An 18711-nucleotide genomic window follows, 5' to 3' on the forward strand; every position below is an offset into this window, starting at 1 on the left:
GCCATGACAAACTGTTTTATTTTTAAAAGCTATGCAGATAGGTGTAAACATAGTATTGTCCAAACTGTCTTTTCCTTGGAATTTTATGGAAACAAATTATTCCTGTGAGTGTCTGCTGAGATCAATGGATGGAGAAATATGGTGAAAACTTGGCAGATAATCCATTATGCCAAGCTATGTAAATAATTCTCAACAAGATAAACACATAATGGAAAATAACCATGTTCTTTTGGAGAATAGTGGACTTGGTCCAATACCTTAGGCAAATTGCTTAATCTTTCAGAGCCTCATTTTCAGCATCTAAAAAACTGAATTAAGAAATAGCTTCAAAAGTAACTGAGCAGATTAGACTTAATGTATGCAAATCAATGTATTTAGGGGTTGGCACATAACAGCCTCTCAAAAAATGCCAATTTTCCTTCTTTCCCCAACACATTGGCTATTTGCCATTCTTGCACATAAGGGCTACAAGAAGTTAATGCAATCACGAGGCTTATTTGTCTTTTGGTTCCTATTTCTATTGTCTCAAGAACAGTACCTTCTTCCTAGTAACCAAGGGGTGCAATAGCTGTTTCATAATGAGGCCTTGCTTCCTTCTAAATATGCACTAATTGTCAAGGTGATGGAGGAGGTTCATTATTTAAAAGCATAATTAAAGGGCACTTCCTTTAGCTAAACTAATGAGCAGAAAGTGCAGCAATATTTGCATGTTTAGACATTAAGGATGGAAACAGATGACTCATAGGAGAATGGGAGGAAGCAGGGAAGGTAGGGCAAATTAATCTCACTGCCTAGGACCTCCAGGGTTATTGCATTGCAGGACATCCCTGGAGGAGTGATCTTCCCTAAGAAGTCAGCTTCACTGGCTTTTCTTGTTTTATTGGATGAACAGCCCTCTCACCCCTGTACCTCAGGAGAAAGCTGATCTTTACTGCAAAAGATGCTAAAACATGATTCCTGATAAGCTGATCTTGGAATCTGTTTCTCACTGGACATCCATGCCCTGTTCTAAACACTTATGTATCAGCACAGATACTGATTCATTCTTCTCATGCTGTGTATTCACTAAGGATGTAAATCCTCCCAAGTCAATAATAGTGCATTTTACCCTCTTGGCACATGTGTGTTAAGGTCATATTCAAGGTTCTTCCATTTATTAGAGGAGAGCATGGCAACCCGCTACAGTATTCTTGCCTGGAGAACTCCATGGACAGAGGAGCCTGGCGGGCTGCAGCCCATGGGGTTGCAAAGAGTTGGACAAGACTGAAGTGACTGGGCACATTTATTAGATAAGAGATGTGGAAAGTACCCTATTATGTCTCCCATTCTTCATCCTTAACCTGGGTGTTTTGACTAAATTGCAAGGTTTTTGTTAGAATAAAAAAGAAAGTGTCTGGAGCAAAGTAAGAATAGAAATAATGTTCAATCCAATTCTCCTTCTCACTATACAGCAATTTCGTGGTCATCAGTGCCTCTGCCTCATGTCTCCTAAATGAGGGTGTTAGCATTAGAATTTTCCATTTTATGTTAGGTTTCAGTTATGCCAATTTCTTGCTTTCTATACTGTGGAAGTGACACACAGATAAAAATATCTTTCATACAACAAATGTAGATGCCTGGGTTTGATGGCAAGGAGAAGTCTCTCTCCCCTCTCCCTGGTACCTAATCCCCAAAGCAGTCTAGAAAGATAGGAGCAAGCCACAGTCAGTGTGGTGACTGAATCAAAGCTGCGTCCACTGGGACCACCCCAAGGCCTGAGCATCTTATTATTGGAACGGTGATTTGATTTACTAAGCATTTGTAATTATGTTGACATTGTTTTTGTCTTTTTAACAGTAAAATAAGACTGATTTTAAATATGTATTACAGGAGGTCTACTGAACAGAAAATGCATTTGTTGCCTCTGGGCAGAGGTACAGGCTAAGACACAAATAATGATTTCACAGGAGCAAAAGGAATTACTGAGCAGATGCTCATCTGGGGAAAAGAGGCCAGAGAGGAGCCATGCCTGCCAGCAGAGGGAGAAGGTAAAGGATAATTAGCATCTTTGATTTGTTTAAATTTTTTGGTATAGCCTTCTACTTCAAGATGGAATAAAAGAATGGGAGAAGCCAGGTGAGATCGCAGCAAAGAGAATTATAACTGAGTAAGACCCTATGAGACCTTTCTGGAACAAACTTCCCTCTCCCCACCTCTCCCAAGTCCTTTGTTTGCCTCTTATCTGAAGAAAAACTTTTGCCTCCTAGGCTTTCCTTGAGTTCCAAAGAATAAAATTAATCAGAGACATGAGAAAATGCAGAAAGAAAGGAAAACAGTCAAGCAAGACAAAATAATAGTTTAGCCATTAAACAAAGCCAAGGGCCTTTAGAGCCTCCTCAAGAGCCATAGATAATATTGTGAGAAATATCCTTTGAGATGTTTTGCAGGTAGTGAAACCTCCACCAGGTGGAAGAAGTTAACTGTATGTTACCCATAAGTACATGGACCCCAGACGAGTTGACACTAGGGGCCCGATGATGTTGACTACCAATTACCTCACCACCAACTAATCAGAAAATGTCCGAACGCTCATAACCCCCTTCCATCACCTTGGTTTTAAAACGTTTCTTTGAAAGCCATTGGGGAATCCAGGTCTCTTGGGCACAAGCTGCCTGGACTCCTTGCTTAGCACCCTGCAATGAACGCTGCACTTTCTTTCACCACAACCCAGTGTCAGTAAATTGGCTTCACTGCATGCAGACAAATGGAGCCAAGTTTCATTTGGTAACATAATTACATTCCTGAAGCTCTTAATTCACCAAGAGTCTGGATTCTCCTTTAGCACAGGCTCTTCAGAAGAAAAATTAAAGAAAATCCTTTGAATAATGGAAATCCCAGAAAGCCTTGCAAAACCCCCTCTTTAAGCAATGACTCAGGATGTACTGATGAGCAAGGCTAAGGGGACCCTTAGCAGATTTGTGGAGACTATGTGCCCAGTACGACAGATGGAATTATCTGTCATCAGATTGTACTGCAGGTTAGGCTTGCAATCAGTTCCACTATAGCCCTGAAAGCCTTCATCTGAACCTTGCTAACCTTCCTTTCCTTCCTTTGGCTCACTTCATTTTGGTCTCTTGGTAATTTCTTCCTTTTAGTCATGGTTCTGCCCCTGAAACTCTGCAGAAGTTCCTTTCTTTCCAATAATAATAGTAGTGGCTGTTTGCTAACAGCCCACTGTAGATCAAAACTCTATCTGTGCATGCTGGCTGGCCAAATCAGTGTAGACAGTTCATTTGGGAGCTGATTCCAGGGAGGAAGAAAGAGGAAGTTGGAGAGCAAGTCAGGGACAGAGAACAAGTCAGGGGGCACAGACAAGGTCATGGCTGTGGCTGGTGGGGTAGGGGGTTGGCTATCACTGGGACTCCTGAGAAGAGTGAAAGAGGCCACCGAGAAATGCGCCCCACCTTCACGCCTGGCTGCTCCCATGCCCTCTGAGTGAGGGGCGCTCCCAGGGCAGTAAGGCTGCTACTCCTGGATTGTGGTCCCTTGGAGCCAGCGGGCTTCTACCCCCGGGAGCAAGCCCTGCGGCACCAAGCTGAGAGCACAGCAGGGTGAGGAGTGAACTTGGGTAGAGATCTTCCAGTGACACAGGTTTCTGTCCTTCAGGGGAATGACAGGTATTATCTAGAGGATCTCATTCATGTATCAGCTCTGGCATTCTTAAGGTTCCAAGTGAGCCTCTGTCAAGAGGAGGAGGATTTTCTAAGTTTGTCTTAGCATTTTTCAGAACCAAGCATAAAGGACTCATGCTTCTTCCCTAAAGGCAGAGAGGTACCTTTCCCACTGATCATGGCTGGTGAGGTGACCGGCACCTTAGGCTAGAAGAAAAATATGGCTTAGGGCAGAAGGAAAGGCTCAATCTGCCCCTTGGGGATCCTAGTCCAGAGGCTTGTGAGGAAGCAGGCTTGGTGAACAGCAGGCAGTGAATGGGGGATGTTAAAGGCTGTGGCTCTTCATCCCTCCCTCCTAGGGCCATGCCTGCAAGGGGAGGGGTTCTATAGAGACCCTGGACAAAGGCCCCACACTGGGGGTACAGAGGAGTCTCTGAACCTGCCTGAAAAGCTGGGCCCAGGGTCACCTCAGTAAAGTGTGAGAAGATGGGAGGTGATCTCCCAAAGGCTCATGAACAATACATGTGTTTCCTATTGCTGCTATAAAAAAAAAATAACCTCAGCCTTTCTGTTAAAACAACACAGATTTATTATATTACAGCTTTGGAGGTAAAAAAAAAAATCTGAAATGAGTCTCTCTGGGCTTCAATCAAGGTGCCTTCTGGAGACTGTAAGAGACAATCTCTTTCTTTCTTTCTTTTTTTTAACCACCAGCTCATAGAGGTGGGTGTATTCCTTGGCTCACATCACTCTGACCTCTGCTTCCTGTCACGTCTTTTCTGAGTCTAACCCTTCTGCCTCCCTCCTGTAAGAATCCTTGGATTACATTGGATCCACTTGACTAACCCAAGATAATCTCCCTAGCTCAGGATCTTTAATCATGTCTATAAAGACCATTTGCCATGTAAGGTAAAATATTTACAGATTTCAGGGATTAGGAGGTGGACACCTTTGGAGCCATTATTCTGTCTACCAAAGGTAGACACATTTGCTCGCCAAGAATAAAAGATTTCTCTTCTCCCAGGAGCTTTGGATTTCTAAGCAAGTAGAATGGACTTAATGGGCAAAGGCGCTGGTCTGAAAATGTGAGTATTTGACTCAAATCCTGGCTCTGTCAGTTTTTCTGGAGGAACTTGGGCCTGTGATGTATTCTCTCCTTTATGTGGGAGGAAAGAAGACCACCTGGGTCTAAGGGAACCTGCCCCACTCACAGCTGCTCCTTCTTCCTGGGTGTGGTGAGGGGGCCACTCGGGACACAACATGCACCTTAGGTGGCTCGCTGGGGACCCTGAGGAACCCAGGTGAGGTGTTGTGGGATGCCGGTAACCAGTGCAGCAGAGATGGGCAGGATGAAAGGCTGCCAGGAAAGGAGCTTCAAGGTGGAGAAAACATGGCTCAGGCAATGGGTAATTGATTTCCAGGATGCTAGTACCATCTCTAAAGAAAACAGAATGACTGGGATAGCCAGGTCAGCAGTCACTTTCCAGACAGCAGGAGATGCAGTCACTGCACAGTCCTGACCCAAGAGGACCAAGGGCGTCTGAGGACTGTTCTCTGCCAGCACCATGAAGTCACAGATGCCCCCTCTCCTGAAATGTTTCTAGAAGTTCTTGGAGATGCGAAGAGGCAGGGAGAGGGACACTGAGAAAAAGTGAGGGCTTATAAAGGGACCTTATGTATTACAAAAAAATAAAGAAGTAAGAGTCACTGTGTTTGTGACTCTCCCCATCTCCTTATCCATTCTGAACAACCCTGCAAGTCGGCATCTTAAGGGAAGTCATTTGGGATTCTGCCTAAAGGAGAGACAAAAGAGGTTCTGGACATTCTTCCTCCCCATCTGATTAGGACACATGTTCCTAGAGGGAAGCAGGTCTCACCAGAGGCCAGTGTGCTGAGTCGGGTGTTGAGTGGGCTATGTCACTGCATTAAAGGAAGCATGGCCAATGCACCCAGGAATCAGTCTTTAACTGTGGAATTAGAGCACTGACAATGCCCAATTATTTTGCTCATTAAGACGATTGGTCTGGACTGGATTGACCATTCTCCAATTAACTCCTTGGCACTTGGCTATAATAATGATTGAACTAACTCATTTGACTCCTAGTGTGGCTGAAAGAGCAGATGTGAGTAAACTCATTCTACATCATTCAAACACACTTTCCTAACCAAGAATAAAAGATTGCTCCTCTCCCAGGAGCTTTGGATTTCTAAGCAAGTAGAATAGACTTAATGGGCAAAGGCGCTGGTCTGACAAATGTATTTGACTCAAATCCCGGCTCTGTCATTTTTTTCCCAAGGAACTTGGGCCTGTGCTTCTCCTCTCCTTTATGTGGGAAGAAAGAAGACTACCTGGGTCTAAGGGACCCTGCCCCACTCACAGCTGCTCCTTCTTCCTGGGTGTAGTGAAGGGGCCACTGGGGACACAACATGCCCCCTCCCCACTTGGCACTGGGAATCCAGCATTCTTCATGGAGGGTGGGGCATGGGACTAGGACAAGAGGTGCTCAGAAAGGACAAGCGGGCCTTACTGGCGAAGATCAAATGTCTCAAACAGTCACGTTATGGTGTGGTTTTCCTGTGTCCAAATGACAGTGGGTTTTTTGGTGACTGATCTTTTGTTTGTTTTTATCAGTGACCAGATTATAAAGTATACCGTGGAACATCTGGTTTGATGATACGTTTTTAATGAGAAAATACTCAATTTGGAAGGTTTTCTATGGCAATCTGACTCTCCATTTGTGAACGACTGGAAGCGCAGTGTCAGGCTTGGATTCTTGTGTGGCCTGGATCTGTGTGATAGGTGAGTCTGAAGGAGGACCCACAGTCACCCAGCCAGGCATCTGCACTCACTTTGACTGCTTCTCCTGTCCATGACTATTAGAATTTGGGACCCTTGCAGGAGAATAATCCTCAGGTCTCTAAAATTGGGTGTAATCTAGGCAGGGCTGTGGGCTCCTAAGGCAGGATCCTTCGTGTCCTGCTTCTCTCCCCCTGGTGCTTGTTGCAATTTCTGGCACAGAGAAGGTGAGGGCCAACAGAATGGATTTCACTTCCTTGCGATTTTTCAGAGATGCATTTTTTTTTCCTTGTCTGAGCCTGGGGTGCCTGTCCTCTTATTGGTCCATTCAGGCTGTCACTCAAGCTGTGTCTTCCAATAAGTGAGTGTGCTGTCTCCCTCCAAGCACCAGTAAGTCCACAGGGAAGATCATTAGAATTTGTGATGCTGAGTCAACCATATCCAAATAACACAAAAGCTGGGAGGGCTGTAAATTAATAAACCTTTCCCGTGTGAACTGGCAACTGGCCTTCTCCTCTGCTCTTGTCTGAGTTTGCACATGACTAAGTGCAGGCTTGAGGGATTTGCATTAGCAGATCATAAGTAAAAAATCCCATTAAAATGAGTCTCCTCATTGTGGATTCATTTTCAAGAGGTACACTGGGTAGTTGGGGCACTTCTTGGGGTTGCCTGGTAATGGATTTATCTATTCAGCACATTTGCTTGAATGTGATATTTTATGAATGTGATATTTTATGAATGTCATACTAGCATTCCTCACAGTTGTATCCTCCAAATTATCAGTTTTCTTTTGAATAACAAAATGCTTTGATTGTGGCCCATTCTTTGGGAATAAATTACCAACTCAATAACATGCTATAAATGTAACAAATTGCTAGCAAATGTAACTCAGGCCAGGTTATTCACTGGGGTCAGTAGCAAGGGATATGATAGAATCAGGGTCTCCCTCTTCGTTTCTCTGCAGCCAGGAGACTAAGTGTGTGACAGATGCTGCTTGCGGGCATGGATGTTTAATTCCCACCTGCTCCTCCAAACTGGGTCCTAATACCTGTTGAAACTGTACTCAAGTCCCTATGTCCATGTCTTTTGAAGTAAAACTATTTTTTTCTAGTCTCCCAGGTCACCTCTCAGTCTTAAAAGAATTCCTAAGGTGGGCTAGGAATTTGAGTGCACATAATACATTGCTATTTTTGTTTAGTTGCTAAGTCCTGTCCAGCTCTTTTGCAACCTCATGGACTGTAGCCCACCAGGCTCCTCTGTTCATGAGGTTTGCCAGGCAAGAATACTGGAGCATTCTCCAAGGGATCTTCCCGACCCAGGGACTGAACCCATCTCCTGCATTGGCAGGTGAATTCTTTACTACTGAGCCACCAGGGACACCCACACAACACATCAGACTGGCTTCAAAGGGTAAATGATTAGGAAATGTGAAAGTGTAGAAACAAAGACTAGCTGTTGAACCAACAAACTGGTAACAATTTAGACAATAAGTCATCCACTAAGCAGTGTCACTAAACTCCCAGGTCCCTGAAAAATACAGATAAAGGTCTGACACACATTCCTAAGTTGTTGTACAGGCTGCAGACCCCCATCAGATGAAAATTGCTGACTAAAAGCACACAGACTCCAGACAGGTTGAAACCAGAAGATTGGTGATGCTTAAAACTTCACCCTGATGCCAATCAATTAGAACTCTGCATGAGCTGATCATGTACCCCAAGGCCTGCTCCCTCACACCACCTTTAAAAGAACTCTCCCCTGAAAGCCATGGGGAGTTCATAGTTTTTTGAGCATGAGCTGCCCATTCTCATTGCTTGGAACCTTAGAATAAATGCTGTACTTTCTTTCACCATAACCTGTGTCAGTTGGACGAATGGACCCAAGTCCAGGTTCAATAACTGTCAACGTCTTCCCCTTCCACCCCGTCCTTGTGCCCTGACACACAGAAAGCTTACAGTCCCCTGAAGATGGCCCTCCTTCTCATTCCCTCCCGGCTTGGCTACCTGGCTCTACCTCCTCTGAACTCTCCCACCCCTCCCAGAAGCTTTCCTAGGCCCTTATACCCAGGGACATGGCAGGATCCTTCAGACTGGTCCCCACAGACTCCGCCTACCTGGTTCCCTGCGTTCTTCATATATCACATAGGATTGTACACTGTCTGTTTATGTGTTTGTCTGCCCCATTGTCATGGATACTTCCAGAGAGCAGAGGCTTTATTTTAGTTGATCTTTGGTACCTAACAAAGAGTTTGGCACAAAGTTTATGCTCAGAATAAATGAGGTCTCATCAGGCAGTAGGACATTTATTATGCTTTTAGAACCCCTAAGGTGGGCCAGCAATTTGAATACACACAGCACATTAGACTGGTTTGAGCGTTTTCCACTCAAGGCCAGAAAGTCTTCTTTTTTTTTTTTTACTTTATTTTACTTTACAATACTGTATTGGTTTTGCCATACATTGACATGAATCCACCACGGGCGTACATGCGTTCCCAAACATGAACCCCCCCTCCCACCTCCCTCCCCATAACATCTCTCTGGGTCATCACCGTGCGCCAGCCCCAAGCATGCTGTATCCTGCATCAGACATAGACTGGCGATTCGATTCTTACATGATAGTATACATGTTCAAGGCCAGAAAGTTTTATAACAGTTATAGAACACTGGGGGTAAAATCAGTGAGATCTTTGAAATAGTAAAATTATCAAGATCAAAGCTGAACCTTTGAGATCCAGAGAGTGGAAAAGGGCAAAATTTTAGAATTTTAAAATGTTCCATAAAAATCGATCAAAAGATCAATTAATCACCAGAAGGTTTTAAAAGATCTTGATTTTTCTTCTCTACTTCCCTCTCTTCCTCCCTCATTTTGTCTCTCCTTTCTTTTGATCTCAACATCCATTCATTTTTATGCAAACATTTACTGGACACCAACTGTGTGCTCAAGGCTACAATCTGCACTGAGAATTTGGCGAGAGTAAGACACAGACCTGCCCTCCAGGATCTCAGCACAAAGTGGGAAGAAAGGCAGGACAAATAAATGGGTAACTAAGGTAGAGCAAGTATTGGGATGGATTCTGCATGGAGTCTGGGGAGCATTGGGAAGAGGCAAGCTATACAACAGGTGACCCAGAATGGCTTCCTGAGGGAGGTGACTTTATCAGATATACACCGTTTGGCATCAAATGATTTACATCCAAGAAACTTCTGATATGTTTTTGTATACAGAAAGAAGCTAGAGAGCTCAATAGTGGACAGAGGAATCTGGGCTAGTCTGTACATACCACTGGATTGCTAGTATGAGTATGGTGGAGGTTCCCTATTCCCACCCATTGTAGCTCCTCTCAGGGTGCGGGCAACTGTTCAAGTGAGCTGGGGCTTCTGATCATCAATAGGCAGGCTTCACATTTTTTATGTTAATTTCTTTAGTAGAAGAATGCTGTAGCTAAATTGTTGTCTGTTGTTTTCGTTTAGTCGCTAAGTTGTGTCCGACTCTTTTGCAATCCCATGGACTGGAACCCACCAGGCTCCTCTGTCCATGGGATTTTCCACACAAAAATACAGGAGTAGGTTGCCATTTCCTTCTCTAGGGGATCTTCCCAACCCAGAGACTGAAACCACGTTTCCTGCATTGGATTCTTTACCACTGAGCCACCAGGGAAGCCCCATAAGCTGAACTGCATCCTTGCAAATTCATATGTTGAAGCTCTAACCCCAAACATGGCTGTATCAGAAGAAAGGGTCTAATTTTCATTAGGAGTAATGAAGGTTAAATGAGGTCATAAGGGTGGGAGCCTAGTCTAATAGGGCTCCTGCCTGATAAAGAAAAGGAAAGGTACCTAAGCTCTCTCCACCAGGTGAGGACACAGTGAGAAGGGTGCTGCTTACAGCCAGGAAGAGGGTCCTCATGGGGGGAATGGAACTGGCTAGCACCTTGAGCTTGGACTTTTCAGCTTCATGAACTGTGAGAAATAAATCTCTGTTGTTCTGGCCACCCAGGCTGCGGTATTCGGTTATGGCAACCCAAGCTGACTAAGACAAGGAAGACAGAGCTTGAACAAAGTGAAGATTTGACAGTTTCATAGGGTTTCATCAGGATAAACATTTTGCACTTTGCATAATTCCGATCTCCAAATAAAAATTATTTGAAATTTAAAAATGTAAACATTTTGCATTTTAATTAGCACGCTGACCAAAGAGCACTAGAGCGTCCGGAACAAGCAGGTCCTAGCCACGTTTACTGTGTGACCTTGGCCAGGTTGCTGGATCACGGTCTCCTGCTCCATGTTATCCACCCAGCAGGGCTTGAGGAGAGAGGGAATGAGCTTTGCACATAGAGCACCTGGCACAGAGCAGGCCCACCTGGACAGCAGTAAATGAGACCGGAGAAGTTTGGAAGATATTCAGTGGCTCTCAGCTCCTCCTTAAAGTCATCAGTTTGGGAACAGATTTCAGAATTCCTAGATTCACTATAAGGCTTCCTTATGACTCAGATGATAAGGAATCCACCTGTAATGCAGGAGACCTGGGTTCAATCCGTCGGTCGGGAAAATCCCTTGGAGAAGGGAATGGCTACACGCTCCAGTATTCTTGCCAGAATTCCTTCCTCACCTAGTTTAAATTCCAAAGCCTGTGCCTTTCATTCGCCTATAATAGTGCCTTTCAATCCCATCTTAGCAAATACTGAAGGGCATCTATAATGATCTCAGCCAGTATAGAAATGTTTTTATTAAAGCCCCTCACAATATGGAATTTATTCTAATTCACCTCAATTCATATTATGTATGTATAAAAACATCCCATATAAACCATATGGCATTTTAGAAGGTAGCCAAGAGGTTGCTGGGAAATCAGATAAACAATGTCAAGATAGTATAATTTCTGTAAGGTCCAGAATTCCTAATTCAGAAAAACGTATGTTAATCCAAATGCCATATTTCCAAAACCCTACAGTCCAGCAGGATGGGATTTATTGAGAACGGATTAGGCAGTTGCCCCAGGGCTCCCTCAAACATCTTTCCCATCAGCCTTGCATCCTTGACCTTGTCACGCTGCCTGATGTCCCATCATTGAGACATTCCCTCAGATTAATGAATCTCTCTCCTAAAGAGCATATGTCAGTACTTCCATATAGAGGAAGAGAGGTAGCAATCCTTCTCATCTGGGTGGAAATGAGTTCCTTCTGGCATGCTTTCCGGTGACACACTCTGAGATCAGCCCCACTGGGTGCCTGGGGCTTCAGCAGAAAAGGGAGTGGGGGGTGGCAGACAGGTAATAAGGAAAGAGAAAGGAGAGGATTATGAAACATTCAGCCCTAGGCACGGTGAGGCAGGTGGCATCCACCTGGAGGGAGAAAAGAAGGTCGAGGGCCCCAGAAGCTCTCAGAATATGGGTTGGGCAGAAGGAGAGCAAACAAGAGATGCCCTAGAATAAGCATAATTTCATCTGCTTTATTAAGCAGCATCCATGCTATGACCCTCTTCTCTGCCGACCGCCATGCTCCCTCTTGACAATGTAAAACCATTGAACAAAAATTTACGCACCCTCCCCCCGCCCCCCCCGCCACCAAATCTAAGCAGAGGACAACTCTAGGTTTGCTGCACTGATACTTCTTCAGCAACACGGCCACCCAGAGAAATGCCACCTCCACAATCTCGTCACTGCACAGCCCTCAGAAACAGTCACTTCAAAGCATCTCATTCCAACCAGACACTTCATTTGTCATTGACAAGTCTGACACAGCAGCCCTTATGATCACAAGTCAGGAGTCAGAGACTTTCCTGCTTCAGAAGAGAACATGAACTGCTCACAGGGCACTGTGTCACTGATGACTTCAAAGTCCTCAGGTCCCTGCTCTCAACCTGTGTCACCAAAGGTGAGGCTGCACCGTCACCCAAAGGAGAGCATCAAAGAGGAGACACAGAGCATTTACGACAAAAAGATTTGCTAACAAAGATCAGAAACTGGGCCTGGGGATCAAGAGGATCAGCTTCCCAGGAGCTCCACACAGAGCAAGTCGACAAGATGCACACTGGCAAGTCCACTGATGGGTGAAGGTCCCAGCCAGGAAGGGTGGTCCTCCCCATTTCCTACTGGTCTTTAAGGCGGAAGTTTCCATCCTGACTTCAAGATGCTGTGTGTCTCCTAGAGTTGGTTTTCCTCCAAATCCGCAAGTGACCAGAACCGTGAAGTACCTACCCATTGCCATCATCCCTAGACCACATCAACCATCCCAGCAGAGGGGTGAGGGGTGGGGAGATGCGAGGTGAGACCCATACCTGGTCCAGCTTCCAGTGGAACTCCGCTGGGCGGAAGGTGTCTGCCTGGTCAAAATCCTTGCGCAAGAGGAAGACGAGGCGGCAGTTGTGCACATACAGGGCATAGTGATGCCGGTTCATTTCTGAAAAGCAGAAAGAGGATTTGAGGGGTGCCAGAATGCCTAAGCCCATCACCCCTAGGGGAGTCTTCCAAGTTCATCACTCAGCACAACCCCAAAAACGAAGAAATGGGCATTCTAGTTTTTTTTTGTTTTCCAACTGATCTAATGAATAGTTCTAGAACACACGTCTGGAGCTCTCTGAAATGGAAGAGGTAGATTTCAGAAAGCCCTCAAAATACTTCTGCCAAGAAGCCATTTGGGCCTTAAATACCAACATTTACTGCATTAGTGCCTGGATAAAATTACATATGTTCATAAGTTTTTTTTTTTTTTTGTACATAGACTTCTGAGAGTGCCGAGGACACTCTCTAACAATCACATCAGCCACTCTAGGTTCCTTTAACACAGCTGGATCCTCCCAGAGCTCTGGGCTCTTATTTTATTTCATCAGGCTTGACAACAGTAACCACAGAGCACACCTTCAATGTGTGCAGTTAAGGAGAGCTGCCTCTCTTCTGGCTGCTGAGAGGAGGCGGCAGGTCGATTTTCCAGCACTAGACACAGTTCCCTGAATTTCCAAAGCAATGATTAAATACCTCTTTCCCCATACACAGACAACAGATGGGACTTTCTCCTCCTGCTAAAACTTCCTTTTCTGATTAAAAAAAAAATCAACAGGTCCCAGCCATGATATCCTATAAATCACCATATAACAGCCATTGGGAGGGGAGGAGCTGTTCTTTGACCAATACTCAGAGAACTCACACTATACTACAAAGTAGCACACACAGAAGTCAAGTATGATGCACAGGTTCTGTACGTACTGGGCAAATGAGCAGATACAGCAAGAAGGACATAGGCCCTGGATTCAGATAGACTCGGAGTGAAGCCATGCCTCTGGATGATGCTGGAAAAGTAATTCAACCTCTTAGAGGCTCGATTTCCTTAGCTGTATCATGACAGGGATGCTGGATTATCCTAATGTGTCACGAGAATAGGATGTTGTGATTGACTGATTTTTGCATATCCTGTACACACCCTGCTTATGGAGGTCTAAGTGGGAGGAATCAACATCAATTCCCACTTCAAGGCATGAGCTCTGAGTTGGTTTAAGCCAGACAGGCTCGTGAAACACCCCCCACCACAGTGTTTGGTTCAGAACCCAGGTCCACGTCCAGCATTGCAGACCATTCTCCTGGCCGTAGGGCTTCTGTCAGGAAAGTGACTCGAGTCAGGCCAGTGATTCTGGAGCTGTTATAAGTAGTCTAGGAAAGAACTGTCTCCCTCTTTTAGCAGCTAGCAAGAAGAGACTCCCATTTCTTTCAAGAAGTTGCAGTATATACTGGGAGGCTTGGAGCTGCTGCAGCCATGTTTGATAACACAAAATTGATACATATAAGGTGGCAGATCTGAAAAATTATAGAGAAAAGGAGCCAGGACCTTGATCACACTTTATCAGAAGGTGTTTGTCTTAGCTCTAGCCACTTTTAGTTACAAGAACCCCACATTCCCTTAATAATTTTGATTTTTAATCATTCGATATCAGTTTGCTCTGTATTTCCCATTCCTTGTAACTGAAAGCATCTTAATTGATACAATGAGGAAATGTGTATAAACCATCTGCCCAGAACAGATGTTCAGTGGCTGTTGGTTATTATAAGGACTACTACACTGCCTCGTGACCATGACAACATAACAGAGTAGTGTCAGATGCTGTTTTCACAGAAACATTACCATTCTTCCAGATGCAACCGAAAGATGGACAGACGGAGAATGGTCAGTTGCCAAGTACGCCAGTATTGGTCAAGCCCAATATTCAGGTGACTACTTGGTCTTTACATTGATGAAATACCCAGGCCTGCTTATAGGAATTTTACTAACCAGTTCTTGTCTCCCACACTATTGCCTAACTGATTTCCTGTAGTTTCTATAGATAACTGTCAGGAAGATACAGAAAGATTTTGCCCCTTTAGCTTCATTCGGCATCAGGAGAGGTTGTGGTGAAGAGGTAAAAGAAGAATGAAAGGACAGACCTCATGGGAGGTTTACAGCATCTCCTGGCCACCCTCCAGTGGTCCCTTCCTCCCCCACCCTCTGTTAGCTGGATCCCTGGAGTCACCACCCACACCAGGGTAACTGGTTTCTCGATGACATGGGGAACATCAGCGACAAGATACACTCGGAATTCAGCTCCGCTTCTGCTGTCCTGGTGGCCCCCTCCTCTTCCTTGCCCACATCTCTGGCATATCCTAAAGTCTTCTGGCCACTGTCAGATATTAAAATAGTCCAGAAAGTCTCCAAATCAAATACCAGCATGTCATTAGTTGAAAGATCTTCCCCACTCAGCCTTGTCTGTGGCTCACTGGCCACCAGTGGCGAAAGGACTCTTCTTGTCCCACTGCCTCCTCCCCCAAACCCCTCCCAGCTCCAGTCTTGGTCAGGGGCAGGGAAGGCTGATACAAAGGAGAGAAGTGGAGTCTCTTTAAAGAGGCAGTGGACTTTGTTATTTTCCCAGGGATGTCCAGTGTCCTCTGTCATGTGGGTCTACATATGGTTAAAAAATGTTTTCAGCCCTTCTCCCCCCACCACCCCTTCAAACTCCACACCCTCAATAAGAAAGGGCCTGTTACAATCTTCACATAGGCGTTGATCTGATACGTGGCACTGTCCCAATCTGGACAGCAGGGACATTCACACCGCTTCCAGTCCCACCTTTGTGGGCTCTTACCTCTCCATTTGGAGAAGGAAATGGCAACTCACTCCAGTATTCTTGCCTGGAGAATCCCATGGGCAGAGAAGCCTGAAAGGCTACAGTCCATGGGGTCGCAAGAGTCAGACAGGACTTAGCAACTAAACCACCACCACCACCACCTCTCCATTACTTCTCTAAGCCCTGCTTTTCATGATTCCTTTCATGATTTTCATGACAGCTCTCGTGGTCTTGGCTCCTGCCCTTGGTTGCTTATCCCTGCCCCCTTGCCAATCTGCTTCTCCTACTGGATTCCCACTTCCTGGCACTCAGCCCTCTTGGCTCCAGTCTCAACCATTTCTGGATGTCCATTTGGTTCCCAAGAATAAGAATAAAAACACTGATGTTCTGCTCACTTGTAGTAGGGCAGCCCTTCCCCATATTGCCCCTCTCTCCTCACTGCTCCCTGCACAGAGGCAGCCCCCATTAGCCTCTTGCCTTCAGACCATCTGGGCAAGAGTAAGAGCCAGGTCCACCTTTCCTGTACCGTCAACTCCTAGGACATGAGTCACACTTGCCCAGAGCTCCCCTGGGCTCTGCTCCGACAGCAGCCTGGAACAGATGTAAGAGTGTTTGCAGCTCAGCCAACAGGGAGGTGGGAATGAGATTCCCACCTCCTCTCTACTTTAGACAACCTTGGTCCCTCTGAGAGGTTTTCTGGGCATCTCTGGACATGTGAGAGCATCCCTTCCTTGTCCAGCAGGCTAAGGGACCATCCTAGGACTCTCTACCAGGCTGGCACCTCTGCCCCCATCCCTTGGTGATTTCTGGACTGGCTGGCCCCTCTGTCTTGGAAAGCCCTGCATGAAAGAAGCTGGCACTGCAAGTGGCACATCGTATTCAAATGACACTCAGAGGCAGCGAGAGGGCTGATGCCAGGAAGAAAGGGTCCCACAGGAGGAGCGGGTGTGAAGGGGGAGAGGAGTTTCTAAGACAGGCCAGGAAAGGACATTGCTCACACCAGGAATGGAGAGATAGGGCCAACAAATGTGGGGCTGGAGGGAGCACAAGTGCCCCTCACAATCCCATGTGGTAGAGCCGTTGCTGTGTATTCACCTAACCTTGTATCCTTGCTCTTAGAAACATAGCCTCAGTCATCTCGCTGCTTCTCTCGAGGTCAGATGGAACACTGAGATCAAACTCTCACCAGAAAACTGAGAGTATGTGGCTTGCTGGTCTAGCTAATAAAACCCTTCTGTGTTAAACCCTCTATTCTAACTTTCTGTTCCGTGGTTGAAAATGGCAGTGACAAATGTTAGAAGGATCGGGAGTCCCTGAATGTCTGGGCAAAGCTGAGCCTCACCTCGGAGCTCCATCTCGGGCTGCTGGACAGTGACAGGAGGGAAAACTAATGAAAAGGTGTTAGTCATCGTGAGGCTTCTTGGTGGTTGTGGTTTTCTTTCTTTTATAAAACTGCAATTAATCCTTGATGACTAATCAGTTCTATTGTCCAACTATTAATGAACTATTTCATCATAGGCTAGCATTGGTGAGTTTTATTTAGTGGGTAAGACAGAAACTAGTGCAATTTTCATGAAGGGTGATTTTGTAATTTATATCAACAGCCTTCTAAAATTTATTGGGTTGACCAAAAAGTTTGTTTGGTTTTAAAATCCTAATGAACTTTTTCGTCAACCCAATATATTCTTTAACTCAATAATTCAGCTTCTGGTCAGGAAATAACCAGAACTATCCATACAGGTATATATAAGAATGCTTATTATATATTGCAATAATGCCTATTACAACACTGTTTCAGCTGAATTTAAAAGGAAACAATCTAAATGTCTAACAAAAGGGAGCCAGTTAAATGAAGTATAATAAAGCCTCAGGACTGTCATGTAATTCATATTTTTAAAGAGTATTTTATCACATAGAGAAATGACCTGGACACATGTAATGTTATTTAAGAGAAACATAACAGTATCACAGGTATTATAAAAATAGATTGAAAATTGTAAGAATACTCTATATATACATATAAATAAAAATAAGGTTTCATTTCATAGTGAAATATGCCAACTGTTATCAGAAAATACCTCCAATCATTAGAATTTTAGGTGACTTGTATATTTTTCCTACTTTTCTGTGATTTTAGGTTACCTGCTATAAACATGTGTTGCTTTTATAACTTGACAATTCTTTTCCTGATACATAAAAGCCCTAATCAACCTTTAGTTGATCCTGACAAATTTTTTAATTTAGGGCAGGAGATATATATATATAGGTATATACTCAGGTCAAAGAAATGAGAAAATCTTCCCCATCTTTTCTGTGCCAGTGTTGAGCTGATTGGCCCAGTGTTATTTTATGCTGAGGCCAAAGCTGAGCAATGTCATAACTTGCTGGTTGAAGGGGCTGAAATGCCTACTGGGGGCACTACTCTGATGAAAGTGAGGCATCATTATCTAACACAGAGTTTTCAGCCATGGCTGCACGAAAGAATCCCCCAGACACTGACTCACTGGGCCCGGGCAGGGCCCTGGCATCTAGGTATTTTTACAGGTCACCAGGTTATTCCAGTGCATAGCAGGGTTGAGAGCCGCTGTTCCAATAGCATGGTCCTGAAACATGAAATCAGCCCTGAATATTCATTGGAAGGACTGATGCTGAAGCTGAAACTCCAATACTTTGGCCACCTGATGCAAAGAACTGACTCATTGGAAAAGATCCTGATGATGGGAAAGATTGAAGGCAGGAGGAGAAGGGGATGACAAAGAATGAGATGGTTGGATGGCATCACCAACTCAGTGGACGTGAGTTTGAGTAAACTCTGGCAGTTGGTGATGGACAGGGAGGCCTGGCATGTTGTAGTCCATGGGGTCCCAAAGAGTCAGACATGATTGAGGAACTGAACTGATCTGAAACCTGAGCCAGAGGAACTAGGGCCAAGCCTGTTTCTTTGGCAATCAGTTGTGTTATCTTAAGTTAGTTGCTCAGCCTTTCAAATTCCAGTTTCCTTCTCTGGACACCCAAAGGTCTCTATCTGTCTGACCTGCCTCCCAAGGGCATTTGATACATTTTAGAAAGGACTCCATGTGTGTGGCCGCTAACCCCAGCTGGGGATGCTTTGCATTTGGGCTCCTGGGTTCATGATGGAAGCACCCTGCCAGGCATTGCGAAGATGGGGCCACAGCAGG

At 45.0% G+C, this 18711-nt stretch overlaps 1 protein-coding gene across 1 annotated transcript in view; it reads right to left on the minus strand.

The window, feature by feature from the left end:
* Positions 1-18711, minus strand: part of CLSTN2 (calsyntenin 2) — a 731451-nt gene that overhangs the window by 82663 nt on the left and 630077 nt on the right. The window contains exon 8 of the mRNA XM_052642128.1: positions 12722-12843. Coding sequence (XP_052498088.1) covers positions 12722-12843 — 122 coding nt within the window. The remainder of the gene's footprint in view (positions 1-12721; positions 12844-18711) is intronic.

The sequence above is a fragment of the Budorcas taxicolor genome, chromosome 1 (genome assembly GCF_023091745.1).
Source record: "Budorcas taxicolor isolate Tak-1 chromosome 1, Takin1.1, whole genome shotgun sequence".
Lineage (NCBI taxonomy): Eukaryota > Metazoa > Chordata > Mammalia > Artiodactyla > Bovidae > Budorcas > Budorcas taxicolor.